This window comes from Halictus rubicundus, unplaced genomic scaffold (assembly GCF_050948215.1).
Source record: "Halictus rubicundus isolate RS-2024b unplaced genomic scaffold, iyHalRubi1_principal scaffold0085, whole genome shotgun sequence".
Taxonomy (NCBI): domain Eukaryota; kingdom Metazoa; phylum Arthropoda; class Insecta; order Hymenoptera; family Halictidae; genus Halictus; species Halictus rubicundus.
The window spans coordinates 158,209-183,083 of NW_027488626.1; the positions used below are offsets into that span (position 1 = coordinate 158,209).

The 24,875-nt window shown below is 39.7% G+C and overlaps 1 protein-coding gene across 1 annotated transcript in view; it reads right to left on the reverse strand.

Moving 5' to 3' along the window:
- Nucleotides 1–493: 493 nt before the first annotated feature.
- The window catches only part of LOC143363664 (uncharacterized), a 69,727-nt gene continuing 45,345 nt past the window's right edge, over nucleotides 494–24,875 (reverse strand). The window contains exon 2 of the mRNA XM_076804221.1: nucleotides 494–510. Within this exon, the coding sequence (XP_076660336.1) occupies nucleotides 494–510 (17 nt within the window). The remainder of the gene's footprint in view (nucleotides 511–24,875) is intronic.

Genomic DNA, 24,875 nt, shown 5'->3' on the forward strand with positions numbered 1-24,875 from the left:
CTAACGGCATTGTTCTCTTGAACTGTTGCTTCCCCAATTAACAAAGATGTATTTTCCACTATATCGTCTCGTTCTGTTAAACCGTCTTCCCGCAATCCTTGGAGTTCTTCTACGTATTCTTGCAGGTGATCGTCACAATCTGGAATTTCGGTTTGTAGTCGTGTGAGCAGATCGTGCTTCGAACCTCCGCTTGCCAGATTTCTCGAACGTAGTAAGATTCTTAATTCCGAAACCGTGAAATCACTGATGGATTCTTTCAAAATTGGCAGTCTTGGCATTTTCGAAATATTCTCAATAACCAAAATAAGGCAAAGTCAAACAAAAGATGAAACACGCGAGAACACTGTTTCTTAAACAAAATTACCAAACGGATAAAAATTTCACAAAAGATTCTTTGTTCTAACCAGTCCAAAATATCCTGAAAATGACTATTGAAAACTTCCACTACTAACGAAATCAATACTAAACGGATAGCCCAAAATTTACGGACGCGCTAACTAAACTCGCGAACTGTTTCCAAAAAAAAAAGTTCAGTTATCCCACTTCTGATACTGTAGAGTGGAAGGGTCTTTTCAGGAAGCTAAATCGTGTAATTTAGAAAGATGCTTTATTAAATGTTCTCTGCCAAGTCTGAACGTGAACTGAACTCGCTTAACGGACAACTCAAAACGAAAACTAGTGTCGGCGGTTTTTCACTCTGACCTTATAGCTCGAGTCGTCGTCGATCAGTTATTGTGTCGAAAAACACGGGGCGACGACCGCGCGCCACAACATTGTCTGAGGAACGACAATCCTTCCTCGCGCAACGGACACACGCTTGTATACAAGGCAGCGCAAGGTGTTTCTTTTACAATCGTATACTCCATCCTATCCTATCCGCTATCCTATCCTATCCTCTATCCTATAATATCCTCTATCCTATCCAATACTCTATCCTATCCTCTATCCTATCCTCTATCGTATCCTATCCTCTATCCTATCCTATCCTCTATCCTATTTTATCCTCTATCCTATCCTATCCTCTATCCTAGCCTATCCTCTATCCTATCCTATCCTCTATCCTATCCTATACTCTATCCTATCCTATCCTCTATCCTATCCTATCCTTTATCCTATCCTATCCTCTATCCTATCCTATCCTATCCTGTATCCTATCCTATCCTCTATCCTATCCTATCCTCTATCCTATCATATCCTCTATAATATCGTATCCTCTATAATATCGTATCCTCTATCCTATCCTATCCTATCCTCTATCCTATCCTATCCTCTATCCTATCCTATACTGTATCCTATCCTATCCTCAATTCTATCCTATACTCCATCCTATCCTATCCGCTATCCTATCCTATCCTCTATCCTATAATATCCTCTATCCTATCCAATCCTCTATACTATCCTCTATCCTATCCTCTATCCTATCCTATCCTCTATCCTATCGTATCCTCTATCCTATCCAATCCTCTATCCTATCCTATCCTCTATCCTATCCAATCCCCTATGTTATCGTCTATCCTATCCTATCCTCTATAATATCGTATCCTCTATCATATCCTATCCTCTTTCCTATAATATCGTCTATCCTATCCTATTCCCTATCCTATCCTATCCTCTATCCTATTCTATCCTCTATCCTATCCTATCCTATCCTCCATCCTATCCTATCCTCTATCCTATCCTATCCTCTATCCTATCCTATCCTCTATCCTATCCTATCCTCTGTCCTATTCTATCCTCTATCCTATAATATCCTCTGTCCTATCCTATCCTCTATCCTATCATATCCTCTATCCTATCCTATCCTCTATCCTATCCTATCCTCCATCCTATCCTATCCTCTATCCTATCATATCCTCTATCCTATCCTATCCTCTATCCTATCCTATCCTCCATCCTATCCTATCCTCTATCCTATCCTATCCTCTATCCTATCCTATCCTCCATCCTATCCTATCCTCTATCGTATCCAATCCCCTATGTTATCCTCTATCCTATCCTATCCTCTATAATATCGTATCCTCTATCATATCCTATCCTCTTTCCTATAATATCATCTATCCTATCCTATCCTCTATCCTATCCTATCCTCTATCCTATCATATCCTCTATCCTATCATATCCTCTATCCTATCCTATCCTCTATCCTATCCTATCCTCCATCCTATCCTATCCTCTATCCTATCCTATCGTCTATCCTATCCTATCCTCCATCCTATCCTATCCTCTATCCTATCCAATCCCCTATGTTATCCTCTATCCTATCCTATCCTCTATAATATCGTATCCTCTATCATATCCTATCCTCTTTCCTATAATATCATCTATCCTATCCTATCCTCTATCCTATCCTATCCTCTATCCTATCCAATCCTCTATCCTATCCTATCCCCTATCCTATCCTATCATCTATCCTATCCTATCCTATATCCTATCCTATCATCTATCCTATCCTATCCTCTATCCTATCCTATTCTCTATCCTATCCTATCCTCTATCCTATCCTATCCTCTATCCTATCCTATACTCTATCATATCCTATCCTCTTTCCTATAATATCATCTATCCTATCCTATGCTCTATCCTATCCAATCCTCTATCCTATCATATCCTCTATCCTATCCTATCCTCTATCCTATCCTATCCTCCATCCTATCCTATCCTCTATCCTATCCTATCCTCTATCCTATCCTATCCTCCATCCTATCCTATCCTCTATCCTATCCAATCCCCTATAATATCATCTATCCTATCCTATCCTCCATCCTATCCTATCCTCTATCCTATCCAATCCCCTATGTTATCCTCTATCCTATCCTATCCTCTATAATATCGTATCCTCTATAATATCGTATCCTCTATCCTATCCTATCCTCTATCCTATCCGATCCTCTATCCTATTCAATCCTCTATCCTATCCTATCCTCTATCCTATCCTATCCTCTACCCTATCCTATCCTATATCCTATCCTATCCTCTATCCTATCCTATCCTCTATCGTATCGCATCCTCTATCCTATCCTATCCTCTATCTTCTCCTATCCTCGATCCTATCCTATCCTCAACCCTATCCTATCCTCAATTCTATCGTATACTCCATCCTATCCTATCCGCTATCCTATCCTATCCTCTATCCTATAATATCCTCTATCCTATCCAATACTCTATCCTATCCTCTATCCTATCCTCTATCGTATCCTATCCTCTATCCTATCCTATCCTCTATCCTATTTTATCCTCTATCCTATCCTATCCTCTATCCTAGCCTATCCTCTATCCTATCCTATCCTCTATCCTATCCTATACTCTATCCTATCCTATCCTCTATCCTATCCTATCCTTTATCCTATCCTATCCTCTATCCTATCCTATCCTATCCTGTATCCTATCCTATCCTCTATCCTATCCTATCCTCTATCCTATCATATCCTCTATAATATCGTATCCTCTATAATATCCTATCCTATCCTCTATCCTATCCTATCCTATCCTCTATCCTATCCTATCCTCTATCCTATCCTATACTGAATCCTATCCTATCCTCAATTCTATCCTATACTCCATCCTATCCTATCCGCTATCCTATCCTATCCTCTATCCTATAATATCCTCTATCCTATCCAATCCTCTATACTATCCTCTATCCTATCCTCTATCCTATCCTATCCTCTATCCTATCGTATCCTCTATCCTATCCAATCCTCTATCCTATCCTATCCTCTATCCTATCCAATCCCCTATGTTATCGTCTATCCTATCCTATCCTCTATAATATCGTATCCTCTATCATATCCTATCCTCTTTCCTATAATATCGTCTATCCTATCCTATTCCCTATCCTATAATATCCTCTGTCCTATCCTATCCTCTATCCTATCATATCCTCTATCCTATCCTATCCTCTATCCTATCCTATCCTCCATCCTATCCTATCCTCTATCCTATCCTATCCTCTATCCTATCCTATCCTCCATCCTATCCTATCCTCTATCCTATCCAATCCCCTATGTTATCCTCTATCCTATCCTATCCTCTATAATATCGTATCCTCTATCATATCCTATCCTCTTTCCTATAATATCATCTATCCTATCCTATCCTCTATCCTATCCTATCCTCTATCCTATCCAATCCTCTATCCTATCCTATCCCCTATCCTATCCTATCATCTATCCTATCCTATCCTATATCCTATCCTATCATCTATCCTATCCTATCCTCTATCCTATCCTATTCTCTATCCTATCCTATCCTCTATCCTATCCTATCCTCTATCCTATCCTATCCTCTATCCTATCCTATCCTCTATCATATCCTATCCTCTTTCCTATAATATCATCTATCCTATCCTATCCTCTATCCTATCCTATCCTCTATCCTATCATATCCTCTATCCTATCCTATCCTCTATAATATCGTATCCTCTATCATATCCTATCCTCTTTCCTATAATATCGTCTATCCTATCCTATTCCCTATCCTATCCTATCCTCTATCCTATTCTATCCTCTATCCTATCCTATCCTATCCTCCATCCTATCCTATCCTCTATCCTATCCTATCCTCTATCCTATCCTATCCTCTATCCTATCTTATCCTCTATCCTATCCTATCCTCTGTCCTATCCTATCCTCTATCCTATAATATCCTCTGTCCTATCCTATCCTCTATCCTATCATATCCTCTATCCTATCCTATCCTCTATCCTATCCTATCCTCCATCCTATCCTATCCTCTATCCTATCCTATCCTCTATCCTATCCTATCCTCCATCCTATCCTATCCTCTATCCTATCCAATCCCCTATGTTATCCTCTATCCTATCCTATCCTCTATAATATCGTATCCTCTATCATATCCTATCCTCTTTCCTATAATATCATCTATCCTATCCTATCCTCTATCCTATCCTATCCTCTATCCTATCCAATCCTCTATCCTATCCTATCCCCTATCCTATCCTATCATCTATCCTATCCTATCCTATATCCTATCCTATCATCTATCCTATCCTATCCTCTATCCTATCCTATTCTCTATCCTATCCTATCCTCTATCCTATCCTATCCTCTATCCTATCCTATCCTCTATCCTATCCTATCCTCTATCCTATCCTATCCTCTTTCCTATAATATCATCTATCCTATCCTATCCTCTATCCTATCCTATCCTCTATCCTATCATATCCTCTATCCTATCCTATCCTCTATCCTATCCTATCCTCCATCCTATCCTATCCTCTATCCTATCCTATCCTCTATCCTATCCTATCCTCCATCCTATCCTATCCTCTATCCTATCCAATCCCCTATGTTATCCTCTATCCTATCCTATCCTCTATAATATCGTATCCTCTATCATATCCTATCCTCTTTCCTATAATACCATCTATCCTATCCTATCCTCTATCCTACCCTATCCTTTATCCTATCCTATCCTCTATAATATCCTATCCTCTATAATATCGTATCCTGTATCGTATCTTATCCTCTGTCCTATCCTATCCTCAATCTGATCCTATCCTCTATCCTATCGCATCCTCTTTCCTATCCAATCCCCTATCCTATCCTATCCTCTATCCTATCCTATCCTCTATCCTATCCTATCCTCTATCCTATCCTATCCTCTATCCTATCGCATCCTCTATCCTATCCAATCCTCTATCCTTTCCTATCCTCTATCCTATCCTATCCTCTATCCTATCCTATCCTATATCCTATCCTATCCTCTATCCTATCCTATCCTCCATAATATCGTATCCTCTATAATATCGTATCCTGTATCCTATCCTGTCCTCTTTCCTATCCTATCCTCAATCCAATCCTATCCTCTATCCTATCGTATCCTCTATCCTATCCTATCTTCTTTCCTATCCTATCCTCTATCCTATCCTATCCTCTATAATATCGTATCCTGTATCCTATCTTATCCTCTGTCCTATCCTATCCTCAATCCTACCCTATCCTCTATCCTATCGCATCCTCTATCCTATCCAATCCTCTATCCTATCCTATCCTCTATCCTATCCTATCCTCTATCCTATCCTATCCTATCCTATCCTCTATCCTATCCTATCCTCCATAATATCGTATCCTGTATAATATCGTATCCTGTATCCTATCCTGTCCTCTTTCCTATCCTATACTATATCCTATCATATCCTCTATCCTATCGTATCCTCTATCCTATCCTATCCTCTATCCTATCCTATCGTCTATCCCATCCTATCCTCTATCCTATCCAATCCTCTATCCTATCCTATCCTATCCTATATCCTATCATATCCTCTATAATATCGTATCCTCTATAATATCGTATCCTGTATCATATCCTGTCCTCTTTCCTATCCTATCATCAATCCTATCCTATCCTCTATCATATACAATCCCCTATGTTATCCTCTATCCTATCCTATCCTCTATAATATCGTATCCTCTATCATATCCTATCCTCTTTCCTATAATATCATCTATCCTATCCTATCCTCTATCCTATCCTATCCTCCATCCTATCATATCCTCTATCCTATCCTATCCTCTATCCTATCCTATCCTCTATCGACTCCTATCCTCTATGCTATCCAATCCCCTATGTTATCCTCTATCCTACCCTATCCTCTATAATATCCTATCCTCTATACTATCCTATCCTCTGTCCTATCCTATCCTCTATCCTATCCTATCCTCTATCCTATCCTATCCTCTATCCTATCCTATCCTCTATCCTATCCTATCCTCTATCCTATCCTATCCTCTATCCTATCCTATCCTGTATCCTATCCTATCCTCTATCCTATCCGATCCTCTATTCTATCCTATCCTCTATCGTCTCCTATCCTCTATGCTATCCAATCCCCTATGTTATCCTCTATCCTATCCTATCCTCTATAATATCCTATCCTCTATACTATCCTATCATCTGTCCTATCCTATCCTCTATCCTATCCTATCCTCTATCCTATCCTATCCTCTATCCTATCCTATCCTCTATCCTATCCTATCCTCTATCCTATCCTCTATCCTATCCTCTATCCTATCCTATCCTCTATCCTGTCCTATCCTGTATCCTATCCTATCCTCTATACTATCCTATCCTCTATCCTATCCGATCTTCTATCCTATCCTATCCTCTATCCTATCCTATCCTCTGTCCTATCCTATCCTCTATAATATCGTATCCTGTATCCTATCCTGTCCTCTTTCCTATCCTATCCTCTATCCTATCCTATCCTCTATCCTATCCTATCCTCTATCCTATCCTATCCTCTATAATATCGTATCCTCTATAATATCATATCCTGTATCCTATCCTATCCTGTGTAGTATCCTATCCTCTATCCTATCGCATCCTCGATCCTATCCAATCCTCTGTCCTATCCTATCCTCTATCCTATCCTATCATGTATCCTATAATATCCTATCCTCTATCCTATCATATCTTCTATAATATCGTATCCTCTATAATATCGTATCCTCTATCCTATCCTATCCTCTATCCTATCCTATCCTCTATCCTATTCAATCCTCTATCCTATCCTATCCTCTATCCTATCCTATCCTCTACCCTATCCTATCCTATATCCTATCCTATCCTCTATCCTATCCTATCCTCTATCGTATCGCATCCTCTATCCTATCCTATCCTCTATCTTCTCCTATCCTCGATCCTATCCTATCCTCAACCCTATCCTATCCTCAATTCTATCGTATACTCCATCCTATCCTATCCGCTATCCTATCCTATCCTCTATCCTATAATATCCTCTATCCTATCCAATACTCTATCCTATCCTCTATCCTATCCTCTATCGTATCCTATCCTCTATCCTATCCTATCCTCTATAATATCGTATCCTCTATAATATCGTATCCTGTATCCTATCCTATCCTGTGTAGTATCCTATCCTCTATCCTATCGCATCCTCGATCCTATCCAATCCTCTGTCCTATCCTATCCTCTATCCTATCCTATCCTGTATCCTATCCTATCCTCTATCCTATCCTATCCTCTATCCTATCATATCCTCTATAATATCGTATCCTCTATAATATCGTATCCTCTATCCTATCCTATCCTCTATCCTATCCTATCCTCTATCCTATTCAATCCTCTATCCTATCCTATCCTCTATCCTATCCTATCCTCTACCCTATCCTATCCTATATCCTATCCTATCCTCTATCCTATCCTATCCTCTATCGTATCGCATCCTCTATCCTATCCTATCCTCTATCTTCTTCTATCCTCGATCCTATCCTATCCTCAACCCTATCCTATCCTCAATTCTATCGTATACTCCATCCTATCCTATCCGCTATCCTATCCTATCCTCTATCCTATAATATCCTCTATCCTATCCAATACTCTATCCTATCCTCTAGCCTATCCTCTATCCTATCCCATCCTCTATCCTATCCTATCCTCTATCCTATCCCATCCTCTATCCTATCCTATACTCTATCCTATCCTATCCTCTATCCTATCCTATCCTCTATCCTATTCAATCCTCTATCCTATCCTATCCTCTATCCTATCCTATCCTCTACCCTATCCTATCCTATATCCTATCCTATCCTCTATCCTATCCTATCCTCTATCGTATCGCATCCTCTATCCTATCCTATCCTCTATCTTCTTCTATCCTCGATCCTATCCTATCCTCAACCCTATCCTATCCTCAATTCTATCGTATACTCCATCCTATCCTATCCGCTATCCTATCCTATCCTCTATCCTATAATATCCTCTATCCTATCCAATACTCTATCCTATCCTCTAGCCTATCCTCTATCCTATCCCATCCTCTATCCTATCCTATCCTCTATCCTATCCCATCCTCTATCCTATCCTATCCTCTACCCTATCCTATCCTATATCCTATCCTATCCTCTATCCTATCCTATCCTCTATCGTATCGCATCCTCTATCCTATCCTATCCTCTATCTTCTTCTATCCTCGATCCTATCCTATCCTCAACCCTATCCTATCCTCAATTCTATCGTATACTCCATCCTATCCTATCCGCTATCCTATCCTATCCTCTATCCTATAATGTCCTCTATCCTATCCAATCCTCTATACTATCCTCTATCCTATCCTCTATCCTATCCTATCCTCTATCCTATCGTATCCTCTATCCTATCCAATCCTCTATCCTATCCTATCCTCTATCCTATCCTATCCTCTATCCTATCCTATCCTCTATCCTATCCAATCCCCTATGTTATCGTCTATCCTACCCTATCCTCTATAATATCGTATCCTCTATCATATCCTATCCTCTTTCCTATAATATCGTCTATCCTATCCTATTCCCTATCCTATCCTATCCTCTATCCTATTCTATCCTCTATCCTATCCTATCCTATCCTCCATCCTATCCTATCCTCTATCCTATCCTATCCTCTATCCTATCCTATCCTCTATCCTATCGCATCCTCTATCCTATACAATCCTCTATCCTATCCTCTCCTCTGTCCTATCCTATCCTCTATCCTATAATATCCTCTGTCCTATCCTATCATCTATCCTATCCTAGCCTCTATCCTATCCTATCCTCTATTATATCCTATCCTCTATCCTATCCTATCCTCTATCCTATCCTATCCTCTATCCTATCCTATCCTGTATCCTATCCTATCCTCTATACTATCCTATCCTCTATCCTACCCCATCCTCTATCCTATCATATCCTCTATCCTATCATATCCTCTATCCTATCCTATCCTCTATACTATCGTATCCTCTATAATATCGTATCCTCTATAATATCGTATCCTGTATCCTATCCTGTCCTCTTTCCTATCCTATCCTCTATCCTATCCTCTATCCTATCCTATCCTGTATCCTATCCTATCCTCTATCATATCCTATCCTCTATCCTATCCTATCCTCTATCCTACCCCATCCTCTATCCTATCATATCCTCTATCCTATCATATCCTCTATCCTATCCTATCCTCTATCCTATCTTATCCTCTATCCTATCCTATACTCTATCCTATCCTATCCTCTATCCTACCCTATCCTTTATCCTATCCTATCCTCTAACCTATCCTATCCTCTATAATATCGTATCCTGTATCCTATCTTATCCTTTGTCCTATCCTATCCTCAATCCTATCCTATCCTCTATCCTATCGCATCCTCTATCCTATCCAATCCTCTATCATATCCTATCCTCTATCCTATCCTATCCTCTATCCTACCCTATCCTCTATCCTATCATATCCACTATCCTATCCTATCCTTTATCCTATCCTATCCTCTATCCTATCCGATCCTTTAAAATATCGTATCCTGTATCCTACCTTATCCTCTGTCCTATCCTATCCTCAATCCTATCCTATCCTCTATCCTATCGCATCCTCTATCCTATCCAATCCTCTATCCTATCCTATCCTCTATCCTATCCTATCCTCTATCCTATCCTATCCTCTATCCTACCCCATCCTCTATCCTATCATATCCTCTATCCTATCATATCCTCTATCCTATCCTATCCTCTATCCTACCCTATCCTCTATCCTATAATATACTCTATCCTATCCTATCCACTATCCTACCCTATCCTTTATCCTATCCTATCCTCTATCCTATCCTATCCTCTATAATATCGTATCCTGTATCCTATCTTATCCTTTGTCCTATCCTATCCTCAATCCTATCCTATCCTCTATCCTATCGCATCCTCTATCCTATCCAATCCTCTATCCTATCCTATCCTCTATCCTATCCTATCCTCTATCCTATCCTATCCTCTATCCTATCCTATCCTCTATCCTATCCTATCCTCTATAATATCGTATCCTCTATAATATCGTATCCTGTATCCTATCCTGTCCTCTTTCCTATCCTATCATCAATCCAATCCTATCCTCTATCCTATCGTATCCTCTATCCTATCCTATCTTCTTTCCTATCCTATCCTCTATCCTATCCTATCCTCTATAATATCGTATCCTGTATCCTATCTTATTCTCTGTCCTATCCTATCCTCAATCCAATCCTATCCTCTATCCTATCACATCCTCTATCCTATCCAATCCTCTATCGTATCCTATCCTCTATCCTATCCTATCCTCTATCCTATCCTATCCTCTATCCTATCCTATCCTCTATCCTATCCGATCCTCTATAATATCGTATCCTCTATAATATCGTATCCTCTATAATATCGTATCCTGTATCCTACCCTGTCCTCTTTCCTATCCTATCCTCAATCCAATCCTATCCTCTATCCTATCCTATATTCTATCCTATCCAAACCTCTATCCTATCCTATCCTCTATCCTATCCTATCCTCTATCCTAACCTATCCTCTATCCCATCCTATCCTCTATCCTATCCTATCCTCTATCCTATCCTATCCTCTATCCTATCCTATCCTCTATCCTATCCTATCCTCTATCCTATCCTATCCTCTATCCTAACCTATCCTCTATCCCATTCTATCCTCTATCCTATCCTATCCTCTATCCTATCCTATCCTCTATCCTATCCTATCCTCTATCCTATCCTATCCTCTATCCTATCCTATCCTCTATAATATCGTATCCTGTATCCTATCCTGTCCTCTTTCCTATCCTATCATCAATCCGATCCTATCCTCTATCCTATCCAATCCCTTATGTTATCCTCTATCCTATCCTATCCTCTATAATATCGTATCCTCTATCATATCCTATCCTCTTTCCTATAATATCATCTATCCTATCCTATCCTCTATCCTATCCTATCCTTTATCCTATCCTATCCTCTATCCTATCCTATCCTCTATAATATCGTATCCTGTATCCTATCTTATCCTCTATCCTATCCAATCCTCTATCCTATCCTATCCTCTATCCTATCCTATCCTCTATCCTATCCTATCCTCTATCCTATCCTATCCTCTATCCTATCCTATCCTCTATCCTATCCTATCCTCTATCCTATCCAATCCTCTATCCTATCCTATCCCCTATCCTATCCTATCATCTATCCTATCCTACCCTATATCCTATCCTATCCTCTATCCTATCCTATCCTCTATCCTACCCTATCCTTTATCCTATCCTATCCTCTAACCTATCCTATCCTCTATAATATCGTATCCTGTATCCTATCTTATCCTTTGTCCTATCCTATCCTCAATCCTATCCTATCCTCTATCCTATCGCATCCTCTATCCTATCCAATCCTCTATCATATCCTATCCTCTATCCTATCCTATCCTCTATCCTACCCTATCCTCTATCCTATCATATCCACTATCCTATCCTATCCTTTATCCTATCCTATCCTCTATCCTATCCGATCCTTTATAATATCGTATCCTGTATCCTACCTTATCCTCTGTCCTATCCTATCCTCAATCCTATCCTATCCTCTATCCTATCGCATCCTCTATCCTATCCAATCCTCTATCCTATCCTATCCTCTATCCTATCCTATCCTCTATCCTATCCTATCCTCTATCCTATCCTATCCTCTATCCTATCCTATCCTCTATCCTATCCTATCCTCTATCCTATCCTATCCTCTATCGTATCCAGCCTCTATCCTATCCTATCCTCTATCCTACCCTATCCTTTATCCTATCCTATCCTCTATCCTATCCTATCCTCTATAATATCGTATCCTGTATCCTATCTTATCCTTTGTCCTATCCTATCCTCAATCCTATCCTATCCTCTATCCTATCGCATCCTCTATCCTATCCAATCCTCTATCCTATCCTATCCTCTATCCTATCCTATCCTCTATCCTATCCTATCCTCTATCCTATCCTATCCTCTATCCTACCCCATCCTCTATCCTATCATATCCTCTATCCTATCATATCCTCTATCCTATCCTATCCTCTATCCTACCCTATCCTCTATCCTATAATATACTCTATCCTATCCTATCCACTATCCTACCCTATCCTTTATCCTATCCTATCCTCTATCCTATCCTATCCTCTATAATATCGTATCCTGTATCCTATCTTATCCTTTGTCCTATCCTATCCTCAATCCTATCCTATCCTCTATCCTATCGCATCCTCTATCCTATCCAATCCTCTATCCTATCCTATCCTCTATCCTATCCTATCCTCTATCCTATCCTATCCTCTATCCTATCCTATCCTCTATCCTATCCTATCCTCTATAATATCGTATCCTCTATAATATCGTATCCTGTATCCTATCCTGTCCTCTTTCCTATCCTATCATCAATCCAATCCTATCCTCTATCCTATCGTATCCTCTATCCTATCCTATCTTCTTTCCTATCCTATCCTCTATCCTATCCTATCCTCTATAATATCGTATCCTGTATCCTATCTTATTCTCTGTCCTATCCTATCCTCAATCCAATCCTATCCTCTATCCTATCACATCCTCTATCCTATCCAATCCTCTATCGTATCCTATCCTCTATCCTATCCTATCCTCTATCCTATCCTATCCTCTATCCTATCCTATCCTCTATCCTATCCGATCCTCTATAATATCGTATCCTCTATAATATCGTATCCTCTATAATATCGTATCCTGTATCCTACCCTGTCCTCTTTCCTATCCTATCCTCAATCCAATCCTATCCTCTATCCTATCCTATATTCTATCCTATCCAATCCTCTATCCTATCCTATCCTCTATCCTATCCTATCCTCTATCCTAACCTATCCTCTATCCCATCCTATCCTCTATCCTATCCTATCCTCTATCCTATCCTATCCTCTATCCTATCCTATCCTCTATCCTATCCTATCCTCTATCCTATCCTATCCTCTATCCTAACCTATCCTCTATCCCATTCTATCCTCTATCCTATCCTATCCTCTATCCTATCCTATCCTCTATCCTATCCTATCCTCTATCCTATCCTATCCTCTATCCTATCCTATCCTCTATAATATCGTATCCTGTATCCTATCCTGTCCTCTTTCCTATCCTATCATCAATCCGATCCTATCCTCTATCCTATCCAATCCCTTATGTTATCCTCTATCCTATCCTATCCTCTATAATATCGTATCCTCTATCATATCCTACCCTCTTTCCTATAATATCATCTATCCTATCCTATCCTCTATCCTATCCTATCCTTTATCCTATCCTATCCTCTATCCTATCCTATCCTCTATAATATCGTATCCTGTATCCTATCTTATCCTCTATCCTATCCAATCCTCTATCCTATCCTATCCTCTATCCTATCCTATCCTCTATCCTATCCTATCCTCTATCCTATCCTATCCTCTATCCTATCCTATCCTCTATCCTATCCTATCCTCTATCCTATCCAATCCTCTATCCTATCCTATCCCCTATCCTATCCTATCATCTATCCTATCCTACCCTATATCCTATCCTATCCTCTATCCTATCCTATCCTCTATCCTACCCTATCCTTTATCCTATCCTATCCTCTAACCTATCCTATCCTCTATAATATCGTATCCTGTATCCTATCTTATCCTTTGTCCTATCCTATCCTCAATCCTATCCTATCCTCTATCCTATCGCATCCTCTATCCTATCCAATCCTCTATCATATCCTATCCTCTATCCTATCCTATCCTCTATCCTACCCTATCCTCTATCCTATCATATCCACTATCCTATCCTATCCTTTATCCTATCCTATCCTCTATCCTATCCGATCCTTTATAATATCGTATCCTGTATCCTACCTTATCCTCTGTCCTATCCTATCCTCAATCCTATCCTATCCTCTATCCTATCGCATCCTCTATCCTATCCAATCCTCTATCCTATCCTATCCTCTATCCTATCCTATCCTCTATCCTATCCTATCCTCTATCCTATCCTATCCTCTATCCTATCCTATCCTCTATCCTATCCTATCCTCTATCCTATCCTATCCTCTATCGTATCCAGCCTCTATCCTATCCTATCCTCTATCCTACCCTATCCTTTATCCTATCCTATCCTCTATCCTATCCTATCCTCTATAATATCGTATCCTGTATCCTATCTTATCCTTTGTCCTATCCTATCCTCAATCCTATCCTATCCTCTATCCTATCGCATCCTCTATCCTATCCAATCCTCTATCCTATCCTATCCTCTATCCTATCCTATCCTCTATCCTATCCTATCATCTATCCTATCCTATCCTCTATAATATCGTATCCTCTATAATATCGCATCCTGTATCCTATCCTGTCCTCTGTCCTATCCTATCCTCAATCCAATCCTATCCTCTATCCTATCACATCCTCTATCCTATCCAATCATCTATCCTATCCTATCCTCTATCCCATCCTATCCTCTATCCTATCCTATCCTATATCCTATCCTATCCTCTATCCTATCCTATCCTCTATAATATCGTATCCTCTATCCTATCCTATCCTCTATCTTCTCCTATCCTCGATCCTATCCTGTCCTCAACCCTATCCTATCCTCAATTCTATCGTATACTCCATCCTACCCTATCCGCTATCGTATCCTATCCTCTATCCTATAATATCCTCGATCCTATCCAAAACTCTATCCTATCCTCTATCCTATCCTCTATCGTATCCTATCCTCTATCCTATCCTATCCTCTATCCTGTCCTATCCTCTATCCTATCCTATCCTCTATCCTATCCGATCCTCTATAATATCGTATCCTCTATAATATCGTATCCTCTATAATATCGTATCCTGTATCCTATCCTGTCCTCTTTCCTATCCTATCCTCAATCCAATCCTATCCTCTATCCTATCGTATCCTCTATCCTATCCTATCCTCAATCCAATCCTATCCTCTATCCTATCGTATCCTCTATCATATCCTATCCTCTTTCCTATAATATCATCTATCCTATCCTATCCTCTATCCTATCCTATCCTTTATCCTATCCTATCCTCTATCCTATCCTATCCTCTATAATATCGTATCCTGTATCCTATCTTATCCTCTATCCTATCCAATCCTCTATCCTATCCTATCCTCTATCCTATCCTATCCTCTATCCTATCCTATCCTCTATCCTATCCTATCCTCTATCCTATCCTATCCTCTATCCTATCCTATCCTCTATCCTATCCAATCCTCTATCCTATCCTATCCCCTATCCTATCCTATCATCTATCCTATCCTACCCTATATCCTATCCTATCCTCTATCCTATCCTATCCTTCTATCCTATCCTATTCTCTAACCTATCCTATCCTCTATCCTATCCTATCCTCTATCCTATCCTCTCCTCTATCCTATCCTATCCTCTATCCTATCTTATCCTCTATACTATCGTATCCTCTATAATATCGTATCCTCTATCCTATCCTATCCTCTATCTTCTCCTATCCTCGATCCTATCCTGTCCTCAACCCTATCCTATCCTCAATTCTATCGTATACTCCATCCTACCCTATCCGCTATCGTATCCTATCCTCTATCCTATAATATCCTCGATCCTATCCAAAACTCTATCCTATCCTCTATCCTATCCTCTATCGTATCCTATCCTCTATCCTATCCTATCCTCTATCCTGTCCTATCCTCTATCCTATCCTATCCTCTATCCTATCCGATCCTCTATAATATCGTATCCTCTATAATATCGTATCCTCTATAATATCGTATCCTGTATCCTATCCTGTCCTCTTTCCTATCCTATCCTCAATCCAATCCTATCCTCTATCCTATCGTATCCTCTATCCTATCCTATCCTCAATCCAATCCTATCCTCTATCCTATCGTATCCTCTATCATATCCTATCCTCTTTCCTATAATATCATCTATCCTATCCTATCCTCTATCCTATCCTATCCTTTATCCTATCCTATCCTCTATCCTATCCTATCCTCTATAATATCGTATCCTGTATCCTATCTTATCCTCTATCCTATCCAATCCTCTATCCTATCCTATCCTCTATCCTATCCTATCCTCTATCCTATCCTATCCTCTATCCTATCCTATCCTCTATCCTATCCTATCCTCTATCCTATCCTATCCTCTATCCTATCCAATCCTCTATCCTATCCTATCCCCTATCCTATCCTATCATCTATCCTATCCTACCCTATATCCTATCCTATCCTCTATCCTATCCTATCCTTCTATCCTATCCTATTCTCTAACCTATCCTATCCTCTATCCTATCCTATCCTCTATCCTATCCTCTCCTCTATCCTATCCTATCCTCTATCCTATCTTATCCTCTATACTATCGTATCCTCTATAATATCGTATCCTCTATAATATCGTATCCTGTATCCTATCCTGTCCTCTTTCCTATCCTATCCTCTATCCTATCCTCTATCCTATCCTATCCTGTATCCTATCCTATCCTCTATCATATCCTATCCTCTATCCTATCCTATCCTCTATCCTACCCCATCCTCTATCCTATCATATCCTCTATCCTATCCTATCCTCTATCCTATCCTATCCTCTATCCTATCCTATCCTCTATCCTATCCTATCCTCTATCCTATCCAATCCTCTATCCTATCCTATCCCCTATCCTATCCTATCATCTATCCTATCCTACCCTATATCCTATCCTATCCTCTATCCTATCCTATCCTTCTATCCTATCCTATTCTCTAACCTATCCTATCCTCTATCCTATCCTATCCTCTATCCTATCCTCTCCTCTATCCTATCCTATCCTCTATCCTATCTTATCCTCTATACTATCGTATCCTCTATAATATCGTATCCTCTATAATATCGTATCCTGTATCCTATCCTGTCCTCTTTCCTATCCTATCCTCTATCCTATCCTCTATCCTATCCTATCCTGTATCCTATCCTATCCTCTATCATATCCTATCCTCTATCCTATCCTATCCTCTATCCTACCCCATCCTCTATCCTATCATATCCTCTATCCTATCATATCCTCTATCCTATCCTATCCTCTATCCTATCTTATCCTCTATCCTATCCTATACTCTATCCTATCCTATCCTCTATCCTACCCTATCCTTTATCCTATCCTATCCTCTAACCTATCCTATCCTCTATAATATCGTATCCTGTATCCTATCTTATCCTTTGTCCTATCCTATCCTCAATCCTATCCTATCCTCTATCCTATCGCATCCTCTATCCTATCCAATCCTCTATCATATCCTATCCTCTATCCTATCCTATCCTCTATCCTACCCTATCCTCTTTCCTATCATATCCACTATCCTATCCTATCCTTTATCCTATCCTATCCTATATCCTATCCGATCCTTTATAATATCGTATCCTGTATCCTACCTTATCCTCTGTCCTATCCTATCCTCAATCCTATCCTATCCTCTATCCTATCGCATCCTCTATCCTATCCAATCCTCTATCCTATCCTATCCTCTATCCTATCCTATCCTCTATCCTATCCTATCCTCTATCCTATCCTATCCTCTATCCTATCCTATCCTCTATCCTATCCTATCCTCTATCCTATCCTATCCTCTATCGTATCCAGCCTCTATCCTATCCTATCCTCTATCCTACCCTATCCTTTATCCTATCCTATCCTCTATCCTATCCTATCCTCTATAATATCGTATCCTGTATCCTATCTTATCCTTTGTCCTATCCTATCCTCAATCCTATCCTATCCTCTATCCTATCGCATCCTCTATCCTATCCTATCCTCTATCCTATCCTATCCTCTATCCTATCCTATCCTCTATCCTATCCTATCCTCTATCGTATCCAGCCTCTATCCTATCCTATCCTCTATCCTACCCTATCCTTTATCCTATCCTATCCTCTATCCTATCCTATCCTCTATAATATCGTATCCTGTATCCTATCTTATCCTTTGTCCTATCCTATCCTCAATCCTATCCTATCCTCTATCCTATCCTATCCTCTATCCTATCCTATCCTCTATCCTATCCTATCCTCTATCGTATCCAGCCTCTATCCTATCCTATCCTCTATCCTACCCTATCCTTTATCCTATCCTATCCTCTATCCTATCCTATCCTCTATAATATCGCATCCTGTATCCTATCCTGTCCTCTTTCCTATCCTATCCTCAATCCAATCCTATCCTCTATCCTATCGTATCCTCTATCCTATCCTATCTTCTTTCCTATCCTATCCTCTATCCTATCCTATCCTCTATAATATCGTATCCTGTATCCTTTCTTATCCTCTGTCCTATCCTATCCTCAATCCAATCCTATCCTCTATCCTATCACATCCTCTATCCTATCCAATCATCTATCCTATCCTATCCTCTATCCTATCCTATCCTCTATCCTATCCTATCCTATATCCTATCCTATCCTCTATCCTATCCTATCCTCTATAATATCGTATCCTCTATCCTATCCTATCCTCTATCTTCTCCTATCCTCGATCCTATCCTGTCCTCAACCCTATCCTATCCTCAATTCTATCGTATACTCCATCCTACCCTATCCGCTATCGTATCCTATCCTCTATCCTATAATATCCTCGATCCTATCCAAAACTCTATCCTATCCTCTATCCTATCCTCTATCGTATCCTATCCTCTATCCTATCCTATCCTCTATCCTGTCCTATCCTCTATCCTATCCTATCCTCTATCCTATCCGATCCTCTATAATATCGTATCCTCTATAATATCGTATCCTCTATAATATCGTATCCTGTATCCTATCCTGTCCTCTTTCCTATCCTATCCTCAATCCAATCCTATCCTCTATCCTATCGTATCCTCTATCCTATCCTATCCTCAATCCAATCCTATCCTCTATCCTATCGTATCCTCTATCCTATCCTATCTTCTTTCCTATCCTATCCTCTATCCTATCCTATCCTCTATAATATCGTATCCTGTATCCTATCTTATCCTCTGTCCTATCCTATCCTCAATCCAATCCTATCCTCTATCCTATCACATCCTCTATCCTATCCAATCATCTATCCTATCCTATCCTCTATCCTATCCTATCCTCTATCCTATCCTATCCTATATCCTATCCTATCCTCTATCCTATCCTATCCTCTATAATATCGTATCCTCTATCCTATCCTATCCTCTATCTTCTCCTATCCTCGATCCTATCCTGTCCTCAACCCTATCCTATCCTCAATTCTATCGTATACTCCATCCTACCCTATCCGCTATCGTATCCTATCCTCTATCCTATAATATCCTCGATCCTATCCAAAACTCTATCCTATCCTCTATCCTATCCTCTATCGTATCCTATCCTCTATCCTATCCTATCCTCTATCCTATCCTATCCTCTATCCTATCCGATCCTCTATAATATCGTATCCTCTATAATATCGTATCCTCTATAATATCGTATCCTGTATCCTATCCTGTCCTCTTTCCTATCCTATCCTCAATCCAATCCTATCCTCTATCCTATCCTATATTCTATCCTATCCAATCCTCTATCCTATCCTATCCTCTATCCTATCCTATCCTCTATCCTATCTTATCCTCTATCCTATCCTATCCTCTATCCTATCCTATCCTCTATCCTATCCTATCCTCTATAATATCGTATCCTGTATCCTATCCTGTCCTCTTTCCTATCCTATCATCAATCCTATCCTATCCTCTATCCTATCCAATCCCTTATGTTATCCTCTATCCTATCCTATCCTCTATAATATCGTATCCTCTATCATATCCTATCCTCTTTCCTATAATATCATCTATCCTATCCTATCCTCTATCCTATCCTATCCTTTATCCTATCCTATCCACTATCCTATCCGATCCTCTATAATATCGTATCCTGTATCCTACCTTATCCTCTGTCCTATCCTATCCTCAATCCTATCCTATCCTCTATCCTATCCACTCCTCTATCCTATCCAATCCTCTATCCTATCCTATCCTCTATCCTTTCCTATCCTCTATCCTATCCTATCCTCTATCCTATCCTATCCTCTATCCTATCCTATCCTCTATCGTATCCTATCCTCTATCCTATCCTATCCTCTATCCTACCCTATCCTTTATCCTATCCTATCCTCTATCCCATCCTATCCTCTATAATATCGTATCCTGTATCCTATCTTATCCTTTGTCCTATCCTATCCTCAATCCTATCCTATCCTCTATCCTATCGCATCCTCAATCCTATCCAATCCTCTATCCTATCCTATCCTCTATCCTATCCTATCCTCTATCCTATCCTATCCTCTATCCTATCCTATCCTCTACAATATCGTATCCTCTATAATATCGTATCCTGTATCCTATCCTGTCCTCTTTCCTATCCTATCCTCTATCCTATCACATCCTCTATCCTATCCAATCCTCTATCCTATCCTATCCTCTATCCTATCCTATCCTCTATCCTATCCTATCCTATATCCTACCCTATCCTCTATCCTATCCTATCCTCTATAATATCGTATCCTCTATAATATCGTATCCTGTATCCTATCCTGTCCTCTTTCCTATCCTATACTATATCCTATCATATCCTCTATCCTATCCTATCCTCTATCCTATCCTATCCTCTATCCTATCCTATCGTCTATCCCATCCTATCCTCTATCCTATCCAATCCTCTATCCTACCCTATCCTCTATCCTATCATATCCTCTATAATATCGTATCCTCTATAATATCGTATCCTCTATAATATCGTATCCTGTATCCTATCCTGTCCTCTTTCCTATCCTATCCTCTATCCTATCCTCTATCATATCCTATCCTCTATCCTATCCTATCCTCTATCCTACCCTATCCTCTATCCTATCATATCCACTATCCTATCCTATCCTTTATCCTATCCTATCCTCTATCCTATCCTCTCCTCTATAATATCGTATCCTGTATCCTATCTTATCCTCTGTCCTATCCTATCCTCAATCCTATCCTATCCTCTATCCTATCGCATCCTCCATCCTATCCAATCCTCTATCCTATCCTATCCTCTATCCTATCCTGTCCTCTATCCTATCTTATCCTCTAGCCTCTATCCTATCCTCTATCCTATCCTCTATCCTATCCTATCCTCTATCCTATCCTATCCTCTATACTATCGTATCCTCTATAATATCGTATCCTCTATAATATCGTATCCTGTATCCTATCCTGTCCTCTTTCCTATCCTATCATCAATCCTATCCTATCCTCTATCCTATCCAATCCCCTATGTTATCCTCTATCCTATCCTATCCTCTATAATATCGTATCCTGTATCCTATCTTATCCTTTGTCCTATCCTATCCTCAATCCTATCCTATCCTCTATCCTATCGCATCCTCTATCCTATCCAATCCTCTATCCTATCCTATCCTCTATCCTATCCTATCCTCTATCCTATCCTATCCTATATCCTATCATATCCTCTATAATATCGTATCCTCTATAATATCGTATCCTGTATCCTATCCTGTCCTCTTTCCTATCCTATCATCAATCCTATCCTATCCGCTATCCTATACAATCCCCTATGTTATCCTCTATCCTATCCTATCCTCTATAATATCGTATCCTCTATCATATCCTATCCTCTTTCCTATAATATCATCTATCCTATCCTATCCTCTATCCTATCTTCTATCCTATCCTCTATCCTATCATATCCTCTATCCTATCCTATCCTCTATCCTACCCTATCCTTTATCCTATCCTATCCTCTATCCTATCCTATCCTCTATAATGTCGTATCCTGTATCCTATCTTATCCATTGTGCTATCCTATCCTCAATCCTATTATATCCTCTATCCTATCGCATCCTCTATCCTATCCAATCCTCTATCCTATCCTATCCTCTATAATATCCTATCCTCTATCCTATCCTATCCTCTATCCTATCCTATCCTATATCCTATCCTATCCTCTATCCTATCCTATCCTCTATAATATCGTATCCTCTATAATATCGTATCCTGTATCCTATCCTGTCCTCTTTCCTATCCTATCATCAATCCTATCCTATCCAATCCCCTATGTTATCCTCTATCCTATCCTATCCTCTATAATATCGTATCCTCTATCATATCCTATCCTCTTTCCTATAATATCATCTATCCTATCCTATCCTCTATCCTACCCTATCCTTTATCCTATCCTATCCTCTATCCTATTATGTCCTCTAAAATATCGTATCCTGTATCCTATCTTATCCTCTGTCCTATCCTATCCTCAATCCTATCCTATCCGCTATCCTATCGCATCCTCTATCCTATCCACTCCTCGATCCTATCCTATCCTCTATCCTATCCTGTCCTCTTTCCTATCCTATCCTCTATCCTATCCTCTATCCTATCCTATCCTGTATCCTATCCTATCCTCTATCATATCCTATCCTCTATCCTATCATATCCTCTATCCTATCATATCCCCTATCCTCTCCTATCCTCTATCCTATCCTATCCTCTATCCTATCCTATACTCTATCCTATCCTCTCCTCTATCCTACCCTATCCTTTATCCTATCCTATCCGCTATCCTATCCTATCCTCTATAATATCGTATCCTGTATCCTATCTTATCCTTTGTCCTATCCTATCCTCAATCCTACCCTATCCTCTATCCTATCGCATCCTCTATCCTATCCAATCCTCTATCCTATCCTATCCTCTATCCTATCCTATCCTCTATCCTATCCTATCCTCTATCCTATCCTATCCTCTATAATATCGTATCCTCTATAATATCGTATCCTGTATCCTATCCTGTCCTCTTTCCTATCCTATCCTCAATCCAATCCTATCCTCTATCCTATCGTATCCTCTATCCTATTTTGTCTTCTTTCCTATCCAATCCTCTATCCTATCCTATCCTCTATAATATCGTATCCTGTATCCTATCTTATCCTCTGTCCTATCCTATCCTCAATCCTATCCTATCCTCTATCCTATCGCATCCTCTATCCTATCCAATCCTCTATCCTATCCTATCCTCTATCCTATCCTATCCTCTATCCTATCCTATCCTATATCCTATCCTATCCTCTATCCTATCCTCTATCCTATCCTCTATCCTATCCTCTATCCTATCCTCTATCCTATCCTATCCTCCATAATATCGTATCCTCTATAATATCGTATCCTGTATCCTATCCTGTCCTCTTTCCTATCCTATACTATATCCTATCATATCCTCTATCCTATCCTATCCTCTATCCTATCCTATCCTCTATCCTATCCTATCGTCTATCCCATCCTATCCTCTATCCTATCCAATCCTCTATCCTATCCAATCCTCTATCCTATCCTATCCTCTATCCTATCCTATCCTCTATCGACTCCTATCCTCTATGCTATCCAATCCCCTATGTTATCCTCTATCCTATCCTATCCTCTATAATATCCTATCCTCTATACTATCCTATCCTCTGTCCTATCCTATCCTCTATCCTATCCTATCCTCTATCCTATCCTATCCTCTATCCTATCCTATCCTCTATCATATCCTATCCTGTATCCTATCCTATCCTCTATCCTATCCTATCCTCTATCCTATCCGATCCTCTATCCTATCCTATCCTCTATCGTCTCCTATCCTCTATGCTATCCAATCCCCTATGTTATCGTCTATCCTATCCTATCCTCTATAATATCCTATCCTCTATACTATCCTATCCTCTGTCCTATCCTATCCTCTATCCTATACTATCCTCTATCCTATCCTATCCTCTATCCTATCCTCTATCCTATCCTATCCTCTATCCTATCCTATCCTGTAACCTATCCTATCCTCTATACTATCCTATCCTCTATCCTATCCGATCTTCTATCCTATCCTATCCTCTATCCTATCCTATCCTCTGTCTTATCCTATCCTCTATCCTATCCTATCCTCTATCCTATCCTATCCTCTATCCTATCCTATCCTCTATCCTATCCTATCCTCTATCCTATCCTATCCTCTATCCTATCCTATCCTTTATCCTATCCTATCCTCTATCCTATCCTATCCTCTATCCTATCCAATCCTCTACCGTCTCCTATCCTGTATCC